At 41.4% G+C, this 12,464-nt stretch overlaps 1 protein-coding gene across 4 annotated transcripts; it reads left to right on the top strand.

Moving 5' to 3' along the window:
• Nucleotides 1-2,116: 2,116 nt before the first annotated feature.
• On the top strand, nucleotides 2,117-11,990 carry LOC144512801 (uncharacterized). Of its 4 annotated transcripts, XM_078243739.1 has the most exons (4): nucleotides 2,117-3,927; nucleotides 4,163-4,252; nucleotides 9,759-10,637; nucleotides 11,636-11,990. In XM_078243739.1, the coding sequence occupies exons 1-4, from the start codon at nucleotides 3,510-3,512 to the stop codon at nucleotides 11,788-11,790; spliced, it is 1,542 nt and encodes a 513-aa protein (XP_078099865.1). In that variant the 5' UTR covers nucleotides 2,117-3,509; the 3' UTR covers nucleotides 11,791-11,990. The 4 variants fall into 4 exon arrangements, with proteins under 4 accessions (XP_078099865.1, XP_078099863.1, XP_078099862.1 ...); XM_078243737.1 differs by having other exon boundaries at nucleotides 4,163-4,219; nucleotides 9,759-11,727; XM_078243736.1 differs by having other exon boundaries at nucleotides 9,759-11,727.
• Nucleotides 11,991-12,464: the final 474 nt, after the last annotated feature.

Below are 12,464 nucleotides of genomic sequence, written 5' to 3'. Positions count from 1 at the left end.
CATTCTTTTATCAAGCCCTCTTGAATTGCTTGTTATTGCAATGTGGTCCACCTGCTCCTTCCCCCTTAGCACAGGGTGCCCGGTAACCCAGCAAAAAGTGATGTTGCAACCAAATCCAACTCTGAAAAAAGATACTCAAGATGTCAGGGCGAGCTTTCGATTTCCCTACTCTAGTTTCCAGAGCAGTAAATTGTGTCGGCAAAGTATGGAAAGGGTAACAGAGTTCAAATATTTAGGATCACGGCTTGATAAGAAATGTATACGGAGGAATCCTGTTGGACAGGTTGAAACAGAATATAAACAGTAGTGGATCTCATGAGATCAGTTTGTGGTTCTGAATAGGGAGCAGATAAACAATCACTACTGGATATTTATACGGCCTTGATTACGGATGTATGGGATATGAAGCAGCAGCCGAGAGTGTTAAGGAAAAAACTAGATAGAATAGAGTTCAGAGCTCTAAGACTCCGTATTGGTGCAGTTATAAAGTAAGTCTTTGTATCAAAGATCTTAAAAAAATTGTCCCTGGCATATTAAGTTATATTAAGTTAACGACAAAACGCACAGATCACTTTGGTCTTGTCAATGGAACCATTTGGCAACTTTTTTTAAAGTACACTTTCCATTCAGAATCTTACTGGCATCCATTGCGCGCGTCTCGCGCTCGCCATCCACTCGAAACGTAACGTTAGCCTGCTACTCTTTGGCCGGCTCGCTAGCAAAACAACAAAACAACAGGCACGTTCCCGTTTCCGGTCTAGCTAGATCCGGTGTGGTGGTGTAGTTTTTTTCTAACGTTACTACAAAAAAAAAAACTACAAAGTTTGCTATGCCGAAAAGAACGTTAATCTCGCGATTAAAAAAACCTGACGCCGTTAAAATGGGTTTGCGTTAGCACCGTTAACGCGTTTAACTGACGCCACTTATCTATATATAATATTTGCGATGATGTTGAGAACGCATGGAGTTGGGATTATAGTACAGTTGTGTTGGGTGCCTGCTCATCATGGTGTGGAGGGTAGCGAGAAAGCAGACAAGATTAGAAAGAGCGTTGAATTAAATGATGAGGAAATAATAGAAGTTTCTTTTGGAAGAGGTGAGGCCAGATCATTACTAGGAAAGCGATTTAATAGGAGCGAGGGATTTGTGGCAGAGGAAGCGAAAAAATGATGTTCTCACAACTTTGATAATCAGGCATTGAATGCCTGTATCCTGGGGGATACATTGCCCATATAAGGGTATTTAACGGGGCTGATCACTTACAGATATACTTGTGTTTTGAGGCCTGTTCTCTACAGATATTGAATAGGATAAAGGTGTGCAACGTTGATTCCTTTTTATTTTACTCTCAAATGTGTATTATTTTATATGAATTCACCAGTGTACACACGTTTTCAGGGAATTTCTGTGAGCCGTTTCTACAGTACAAGAAACGGCTTCCATTGCCCATAGAATATATCTGGTGTGGGGCACCACAGGGAAGATGGAATTTAAAAAAACAAACAGAAAAAAGGTGTTATAAACATTGGCACATGAACTGTTTAAAAAGTAATGAAATGTAAAATGTGTATCCCACATGGGCAATGCATCTTTGGAGATAACGTTCAGTTTTTTTTTTTCCCAACGTTGTAGCTAATTAATTGTTCATGAAATGTTTTAAAAGTTGCCATATGAACTATAATAAAAAGAATACAATGCAAAATGTTACCCTAAATGGGCAATGTATCTCAGGAGATACAGAGTGTAACTTGAACTAACCATGAACTTGTTTCATTTAGTCTAGATACATAAAAAAAAAAAAAAATAGCAATGAATAATTTTTCCATCAAATGTATTTATGCTTGGCCATTTTGGCAAAAGTGATGTTTGTAATGTTCCTGAGCATGTCATTATGAGGTGAAGTCAGTCTAAAAGGATGCCGCAAGACTGTCGTTATTGCTCGTATTACACTAAACTACACGATTACATTGTAGTAATAGTTTTTGTGTGTTTCTCTCAACTTTTTACATAACCTGGAGTGTGCAAATACCTGCTATTACACGCTCCGGTACAGTGGGTGGCGGTATGCACCTAGGTCGCTGTTTGCGAGCCGCCATTAAATCAGAGAAGGAGAAGACGACGACTGGTCATACGTTACTGACCTAAACACCGGAGCAGGCAGCGGAGACAAGACGTTAGTTGAACCACATAACGGTAGAAAACCCGAGAAATGAGTTTGTTAATCAGAGATGGACCGGCTCCGGAAACCGCTGGAGGTGGTTTTAAAACAGCAAACGAAGCTGCCAAGAGAAGTATCGTTTTCTTTCTGCTCTGCTAAAGCGTTCTTACGCAGCCTTGTTAGCCGGAGCTAGCTCCTGAAGCGGATTCCTTAAGCGCCTTTACCGTACAGCATTTAACCGTTTGTGCGTGTGCTAGTGAAAGGAGCAGCTGTGAACGGTTCCCAGTTAAAGTGTCCTCCGGTTAAAGGACTAATTAACGTAATAGCCGTGGTGGAAAGTCCAGCTTACGGACTCCTGCCGTTGCAACCCGCGTTGTGCGCGATGCGCCAGTTGTGATCTCCGCGTTGGGTTCTGGCGTCGAAAGGCGAAGCTGGAGACAGTGTTGGATTGTGATTTATTTTTTTATTTTTTTTGCTTTGTGGAAGCTGGGGTGTCAACAGAACCAGGAGGACATTAGCTGTGTGTGGTAAATCTGCTGTGTTTAGCACCCTTAGCGAGGGCCTTGTCTTGCTAGCATTAGCCTTTCATCTGACGACAGGAACTCATTAAAAAAAAAAAAAAACGTCGGATGGCGAGTTCGAACCACTGAACTCACACGGGACAACTCGGATATTACATAGAAAAGAATATAGAAGTTTGGCCACGTTACAGTTAATAACTTTTATAAACTGTTATCAACAACGAATACCAAAAGTCGAATAGTAAGACGGTCAATACTATTCGAATGCTGAAATTACTATTCGAATGTGACTTTTTTTTTTTTAATAAATATGCTGTCTAACGTTAGCTAATCTCCCTCTTCTCGCCTTGGCTCACCCGCATGTGTCACTCATGTCACGTCTTATGAACAATGACTTAGTGGGAGTGAGAAACACAAGGCATTGTGAGGTCTGAGCTAACGCTACGTACCGAGTGGCGTTAGTACAACATTACGTAGCTAACGTTACCGTACCGAGTAAAGTTAGTACACGGGGGAGTGACAGGCTGTGGCTGGAAATCGTAAGGAGGAGGAGGACGGGAAATAGTTTTAACATGACTTTAATATCGACATCCACCGAGCCAAAGTGCTTATGTTAACATTAGTTAGCTCGTTCTTGTTTTCTAACTGCGTGGCGAGGTATTCACAACTTTCCTGCGAGTCCGCCGTGACACACGACACTTCCTGTTGACAGTATCTCAGTTCCGGTTTAGCCTAATGCTTAATGAAGCTAGCACACAAGGGATAGGCTACTCGCGGTACAAACGAGTGAAACCGATTACTGACAAGTAGTAATGCTGACAGATTAAGCAATGGCTCCTGGTGGCTCAACGTGTGCTGTTGTCGGGTGCACAAACAACACGCGAAAACTGAAGGATTATATGAATGGGACCTGCTTCCAACATAAGCGGACGCGCTTGACCTGTTGCCCAGCACCCTACGCACTCCATTCAATGCCCAAGGACGAGACAAAAACCCGAGAATGGTTAGCAGCCCTAAAGCTAAAAAATCCACCCAAGAGAGTTTATGTCTGTTCTTACCATTTCATCGACCACAAACCAACGGAGCTCCACCCGAAACCGGAGTTATTCCTTGGTTATGAACGACAACCAGTTAAGAAAAGGCAAAAACTCATCACTTGCAAGGATAACTTGGAGGTACAAGCTGACGCGAGTCAGACGTCAGCTTCGAGCAGCAACACTGAAGTGCAGCACGAACAGGAAGAGCCTCGTAAGTAATTTGTTTACATGACATCTTTATTTTGCATGATGGCATGCATAAATAACGAACTGTTACAGAAAATACATGATTTATCCTTTTTAGCAATTTTTTTAATTTTTTTAATTAACCTAAATTTAGCCTAATGCACCGCACTGTTGCGCTTACGTTGGCTAACAGTGTTGTGATTGTCTTCTCTGGGTGCCCAATTTAACTTACCCAGTTTGTGTTTCAATTGCTTACATAGATTACCGTGCATGCACCCACTTCCACTCTGACACAACTCCGGAGACTTCATTCTTGGGTGAGCGACAAACATCCACAACCCGTGAGCATTGTAAGTTAGCCTAATACATAGCTTTTTGTTCAGTTAGATTCAAACCTGTTTTATGCAAAACTATGTTGGTAGGTTAACCAGAGATTATAGTGAGTTAAGTGTCGATGTGTAGATGTAGGCTATACAGTTTTTTTTTTAAATTTATTTATTTATTTTTTATAAAGTTTAAGCACCCCTGGTAATTCAGTTTATCATCTGCTGGGCTTTGGAAGCAGTGACTTCCTTTTGGATTTTTTTTTTTATATATACAAATAGTGATTTATAGAATCAACTTCAACAATGTTATATAATGACAATAATACAACAGCCTGTAGATGCTTCCTCTGGGAGGGCTGGGCACCGAACCTCAATGCTTTTATGGCACCGAAAGAAATACCCAGAACCTAATGTGTATCGAAAAATTATATAACTTTCGGTGCCAAATTTTGGTTCCAAAAGCGTATGAGCGCGCAAGCTTATCTGTCCTCTCTGCATATTAACACAGAGCGGAGCGCCCACACACACACACACACACACGTTTGTTTGTTTATTTATTTATAATATGTTCATGTGTGGCAAAAAGGTTCCTCTTTTTTTGTTATTTTTTAAAGTGTTCTATACAGACCCAGTGAGAAGACCCTGCCTTACTTAGACCTGCCAACCTGTACGCATTTTGCGTAGTAGATGCGCATTTTGCGTAGTAGATGCGCATTTTGACATCAAAATACGGTGATCCCATTTGTCACTTTAAACTACGCGAAAGTCGCGTAAGATATATACGCGAAAGAGAGATCTATCTATATATATGTGTGTATGTGTGTGTGTATGTGTGTGTGTATGTATGTATATATATATATATATATATATATATATATATATATATATATATATATATATATAATCTCTCTCGCAGGGAAAAAATATATCGCAATGTAAGTTTTTTTCCCAGTATCGTGTAGGCCTACTGTCAACTTTGGATAAATATTTAACGCGAGTAACGATAACCTAGTTCCGTTAGGCTACCTAATTTCCTAAACGGCTTGCTTGTTTGCCAGGCGTTTAAATGGCCGTAACCTTAACGTTACACTATATTTATTTTGGTCTATGGTAAAAACTTCAGACCCATAAAGATCTAAAATACGTCCCGGGATTAAAAAAATAGTCTACCGACGTTTCCCACTTATATTGTTCGTGTTTGCTTGTTAAACGTGACTTTTTCATTGTAGCCTAGGCTGTACAAACATCACGAGAAAAGAATTATAGGAATTGTATAGTAGGCCAATTTTGGAACAATATTATAGTAATCTTATAGAAATAGGCTACTACAGGCCTAGTATTTTGGGACGTACTATAAAAGTATTACAGTATTTTGGGACAGACTGTAGAAGTATTGTAAGGCTGTAGGCTACTGTAGGAACATTATGGAGGGTAAGGTTATTATAGAGATCATAAGTAACCTGGGCTACACATCACTGAAAATGTTATAGTATTACTCATATATAGGAACAGATCATGGCAGACAGATGGCCTACATGATGTTAAGAGGTGTGTGTGTGTGTGTGTGTGTGTGTGTGTGTGTGTGTGTGTGTGCAGACTGTCCGAATTAACTCATTTTTCGTACAACCACAGGATTATAATTTTTCCTCGTGTGTGCCGCTGTGTTCGTGAACCAGAACTTCGACAATAAATTGGAAAGTTGCTACTCCAAAGGGAGAAAAAGGTTTCCAACGCTGCCGTTAATCGCTCGCTAACCTTCTTTTTCCAATCGATAACTCCGGACCTTAAAAATAGTCCTGAGAACCGGTTCCTGTTTTAGAATCGTATAGTTTCAATAGAATTTCAGAAGTTGGCATAGCACTACAATGTCCCATTTAATCCTAAAATCTCCTCAATCGGGATTTCATTAATGCTTCAGTGTAAGTCATCAGTCTCCCGAACCTTCTTCACATATGTGAAGATGAGTTGTAATAACGTAATAATCCCTTTATAACAGGAACGCGTATGATTAAAGGCGGTGATCACTACAAGCTGGTGAACATGATCGGGGTAAGTTAACCAGGGTGAATGCCGATCCCCGATCAGTTAAAAAGCCAAAATCGGCTCCGATTCGATACTGTGATCGGGATCAGGACATCCCTTATTAAAGGACAAATCCGGCGCAAAATGAACCTAAGGGGTTAATAACACGTGTACTGAGTCGACCGTTCTCTGGGATTTGTTTTCATGCTAATCGAATGTGATCAGTTTTATCGCAAACCGCTAATTACCTCTAATTTTCTCATTTGATGTCATCTCTGCTGAGTCTACACATGAAGACATGATTTACTCTTCCCTCCTCCATTGTGTCTTTTGATTGGGGGAAGTAACCGCTTTAAATGTGCGTGTGGCACCTGTTAATGTCTCAACGATAATTATTAATTCATAAACCCCTGGCTTTAATAGCTCTTTTGTTTTTCAGCAAGATTCCTACTCATGTTGTAACCTTTCTGCACATTAAAAACCTATCCCACATGTCTGTGTTCCCTGAGATATCGAGAATAAAGTCGCAATATGTAAAGAGAAAAAAAACCAACCTGCCCTATAGTCAGCTGTGCATTACTTTATTGGTCTGCTGATATGGCAGTATCTCATTCAGACTGTGTGACAGAAACAGAACCCAGTTTGGGTCTGTGGGGCCATAATATAGCAACCTTCTGCCTTAAATTGAGTTAGGAAGAGTCTAAAATATGATTTTTTTTCCCCCCCCAATTTGGTATTACAGAAGCAAATTCTAACTAACTTTAGGAATCCTATCTTATTTTAACTCAGGCTAGGAAATCCTATAGGAAATATTATGTAATCTGGGCTTTCAACTGTGCATTAAGTTTGCCAAATCAGGCTGAGATGCCGTACCACAAGATGCTCTCAACTACTGCACAGTAGAAGAAATGCAAAACATTCTGCTTGTCACCAAAGACACTGAGCCAGCGAAGGAAGTGTAGCGGCTGTTGGACCCTAGTGCAATCATTTTCTAACACTCCATGTCAGTTGGTAATTTGGCGATGTGTATGCCCAAGTAGGTCTGGGCGATATGACGATGCATATCGCCAAAGCAATGTAAAAAAAAAAAGAAGAACAAAACATGCTATATTGTGACATTGTTATCAACATATGAAATGACCTGGCTGATAGACATATAAGTTCTAAAACCAGGCAGTCATTGCGTTGAAGCATTCACCACCAAATAGAATATATTATCCTGGTACTGTGGTGAAATCCATCATTCATAAAGAAGGAAGGACAATTCCAGAAGAAATTAAAAAAATGTCATTAGTCACTTGGGGCTATTTATGTCATCTTGTAAAATTACTAAAAAATGTTCATGTCGCAATATATATCGCAGGAAAAACAAATATCGCAATGCCAGTTTTTTCCAATGTCGTGCGGGCCTAGTGGTATCCAAGGCAAGTATGAATGGAGAAGTGTTAGCTGTAGCTAACATTCAGAAGCAGGGCAGGTCCTTCTCTCTGTAATTTTCACATACAGACGGGCACAGCTTTTACAGCCAGTTGGAGAGCAGACTGGAGGCATATGTTTTCAAAATGGAAGTGTACTAGCTCTAGTGTACTACCCTTATCTACTAAAAACTCAGCATCAAGGCCACTTTTATTTTTGTTTCAGATTTGTTTTAAAGGTCCAGTGTCGACATCGCGATGTGCGCATGCGCGATAGTCACATCGATGTTGACACTACAACTTCTTTGCTGCTTGATTTAAAAAAAAAAAAAAGAAGTAAACTTTCACCGTTCTCCTTTTCCATGATTGTTACCGGCCGACCCTTCCCCTTTAAGACAGGTGGTCATGTGACGTAACATTAGTCCGACGGGGGGGGTTGTTATGGAAAGTGAGGCTCTCCCGTGTGTAGAAAAGTACCGTTGGCGGCAGCTGCCGCTGACACAGTGATGCACATGCTTTTCCATGGTTAATGAAGCTACAGTAGTCAGTGTTTTATGCTCGCTGCAAAGACAAACTAAATCACCTGATTAATGCAACGTAATCACGAGACCTCCCGGCCATTTTTCACCGCAGAAAGCTGCTACCAGCCAGGCTAAAGCTAACGTAGTTAGCCTAAAGAAGCGAGGCGTCTGTCCCAACTAACGTTACGGTTCGGAGCCGCGATGCTGGAAACGTTAACCCTAATCTACAACAGCAGTCTGTTTCTGATATAACGTCATTTACACTGACTGAAGTGCTCTTGGATACACAGTTTGTTGCAGGAGTGTGACGTGCAGGCTCTGCATGCACAGCAAACCAACAATCATGATCAATTTATCAAACAACCAAAGCAGGCCCCGCTAGTCGACCACAACCTGAAATTTAGAGGAAGCATCATGCATGCATTATTAATATCATTCACTTCAGCCTGGATTGATATTATATGAATACAATGGTGTCATGTCAGTCAACCAGTGTATTTCTTCCTAATTTCCCTCTCCAAAATCACTTCAGAAGAGTAGTCGCAGCGCTTACTTGCTTTGGTTTTTGTAAAGCATTGAAGTTCAACAAAGACTGGTTCACATAAGAAAATTTCCTTTATTTTCTTTATAGATGCTCTCTCCTACAAAATCACCCCAGTAGTTGAGATTAGTATTTCTAAATAGGGCTATATATGTCCTCTTGAAAAATTAGTCTTTTTTTCATATCACAATATATATCACAGGGGAAAGAAATATCGCAATGTACGTTTTTTCCAATATCGTGCAGGCCTAGTCCAGTGTGTAACGTTTTTAGTTGTTCATTCTCAAAATCTGTGTTGCCCGTTCACAAACTTGTCCTTTTCATGAATATTTACCACCACCATCAATTCCAAGTATTCCTATTGGCTTGATATTTTACATTTGCTTTTACATGAACTGGGGTAGACGCTCCATATTCATGCGCCATCTTGAAATACGTTAGCCCGTAAGGGACATACAGGATATACTGCTCCGACTTTGGCGTTTTTCGATGTCGCATGATAAACTCGCAGGTGCTGCTAATGGGTATCGTCGCTTCCCGGCCCCGGCAAGTTTGTAGAAGGAACGATGGGAGGACCACACGTATTCAAAATCGAAATTTCAGGAACAGGAGTCTTTTTCTTCACCCAGAAAAATATGATCTCAATGCTAGACGAGAGAAATTCCCACACATTGGACCTTTAACTTTATTTGCATATTTTCACAGATATCGTGATACACTTTTTAACAATTCGGCATCGTACTTAAAAAATGTATAAGGCAGTCATTTCCATCCAATGAGCATTACAACCTTCCAAAATGACATCAAAAATAAACTTAAGAAAGGCACTTAAAAACACAGTGAAAAAAGAGAGTAAAAAATAAAACGCAACATACAATACAAAGAACAAATTAATTGAGAGGTAGGCTATATAATCACATTTCCTTGAGCAAAGAGGCGAGGTGTGTCCCGTATTTACAGTATTCATAAACCTGCGTCCTTATCAGAGTGAATTTAGCTAAGATTCACATTAATGGCCATTTGTGTTTCAGCTTTACCTACAGATGTCCAGAAAGTGATTGTCGGTGAAGAACATCAGCAGGAGTGGAGCTCCAGTCTGGACCAGGAGGACACAAAGCCCCCACACATTAAAGAGGAACAGGAGGAACTCTGGGCCAGCCAGGACGGAGAGCAGCTTCAAGGGCCGGAGGAGGCTGATATCACCAAGTTCCCATTCACTCCTGTCCCTGTGAAGAGTGAAGATGACGAAGAGAAACCTGAGTTCTCACAGCTTCATCAAAGACAAACTGAACAGATGAAAACAGAAGCTGATGGAGAGGACTGTGGAGGACTAGAACCAGCCAGGAACTTGCGTCCAGATACACTTTTACAACGGTCTAGCAGTGATGCCACCTCACAATGTTACAAACAAGAAACTAAAGTGGCTGATGACCGGAATGAGAGCAGAGAACCTCAGACGGGTTTAATCTCCTTGAATAATACTGAAGTCCCGGTAAGCCGTACGACTTGTGTTGCTGGTGAGAAACTGTCAAGCAGCCCCGAGTGTTGGGAACGATTTGCCTGCAAGGCGCTTCTGAAGAAACGCACGATCGCCGAAAAGATCCTGTTTGGCTGCGGCATTTGTGACCAAAGATTCACCTGGTATAAACAGCTCAGGAGCCATCAGTGTGTTGGTCGTCGGAGTCAAACTGAGGAGAACAGAGAGGCAGAGCCTCCAGCCAGCAGCTCAACTGAACAGATGAAAACAGAATCTGATGGAGAGGACTGTGGGGGACCAGAGCCAGACATGAACTCTTCTGATCCAGAGACTGATGACAGTTATGATTGGAAGGAGACCAGAGAACCTCAGTCAGCTTTAAACTCTCTGAATAATAATGAAGTCCCTGACTGCGGTTCCAGATGTAGTGCTGGTGAGAATCAAAGTAGCTGCTCTGAGTGTGGAAAAAGATGTGGCACCAATGGGAATCTGAAGAGACACACGAGATCGCATACAGGAGAGAAACCATTTAGCTGCTCAGTTTGTAGGGAATATTTTGCAAGGAGACGAGATTTACAGACACACATGAGAATCCACACAAGGGAGAAATTCTTAAGCTGCTCGGTCTGTAAGAAAGCCTTTACAGTGAGCGGAAATTTACTTAAACACATGAGAATCCACACAGGAGAAAAACCATTCAGCTGCTCCGTCTGTAAGAAGGCTTTTACAGAGAGTGGAAGTTTACATAAACACATGACAATCCACACAGGACGGAGACCATTTAGCTGCTCAGTCTGTAAGAAAGCTTTTTCAGTGAGTGGGAATTTACATAGACACATGAGAACCCACACGGGAGAGAAACCGTTTAGCTGCTCAGTCTGTAAGAAAGCTTTTACAGTGAGAGGAAGCTTAAAGACGCACATGAGAACCCACACAGGAGAGAAACCATTTAGCTGCTCCGTCTGTAAGAAGGCTTTTACGGTGAGCGGATATTTACAAGCACACATGAGAATCCACACAGGAGAGAAACCGTTCAGCTGCTCCGTCTGTAAGAAAGCTTTTACAGGCAATGGAAGTTTACAGAAACACATGACGGTCCACACAGGAGAGAGACCGTTTAGCTGCTCCGTCTGTAAGAAAGCTTTTTCAGTGAGTGGAAGTTTACATAGACACATGAGATCCCAACACGTGAGAAACCATTTAGCCACGTAAAGTGGACCATTAGTTTAGAAGGAGAGCAGATAACCTCGGTCAGGTTTAAAAACAAAAAAGTGAACGAATGCTTTAAAAGTGATATGAGATGTAATATGACGTGGGTCTTTTAGAAATTCTTAACGAGTCTAAAATCCTGTAGTTAGAATATGTTAGGCTTTAAAATGTCTTAAATATTATTCTGACGGGACTTTAAAGTGTGATTTTTGTATTTTGAAGTTGAGATCCATGCGTCAGCCCATCCATGCAACCCCAGCCCTCTTCAAAATGGCAGCTGTGTGGTCACAAGGAGCTGCCACCAAACTCGGTCTCCCAGCAGACTCTCCAGTCTCCACACCCGACTGTCGTGTGCCGTTACCTCGCCATCCCTATGAAGGCAACAACTACCATTGTTCTTTGCTCTTCTCCATTCCTTCACTCCAGAAGGAGCAACGACTCTACTGTGTCCGTCAGAAGGGGGTCTGCTGTAGATCGGCTCTCAGCTAAAGCACGGCCTACTGAAAGAACTGACGAAGAAACCCTTCTCTAGGAAGTGCCTGCTTAGAGTAAACCAGTTAGAATCACGGAATTTTTTTTTGGGGGGGGAGTCTACCAGCTAGCAAGGACTGTCGCTATCAGCTTCAATCCTGCAGGTTTGGGATAAAGCACAACCGAGAGTGCATCATTTGACCTCGGAACCACAATTCTCCCAGCCTGGCTTTCTCACAACAATGAAACTGCCAGATAACAAAGGATTTCTTTCTGTGGTAGTGCTATGCTAGCAGTAGCATAGCAGCAGCGGTTAAGCAAAGCTCTTAACTGTTTTATAACTTCTGTTAATGTACATATGTTTTGATTTAATGCCACCCAGACCTATATATTTTTGTAATGTTCGTTTTAGTCAAGTTATTGGACAACCACACTGCTAAGTCGATGTTAATTCAGGCTTCACATCCACACACATTCTTGCATGTAACTATCCTCTTTTCTAACCTGACACATTAACTTACACATATTAACCTCCAGACATACGCACTTTGATAGTAAGCAAACCTCTTGCTTTACACCC

Source organism: Sander vitreus, chromosome 24, assembly GCF_031162955.1.
Source record: "Sander vitreus isolate 19-12246 chromosome 24, sanVit1, whole genome shotgun sequence".
In the NCBI taxonomy this organism is placed as follows: Eukaryota; Metazoa; Chordata; class Actinopteri; order Perciformes; family Percidae; genus Sander; species Sander vitreus.
This window is presented reverse-complemented; position numbering and strand designations above follow the sequence as displayed.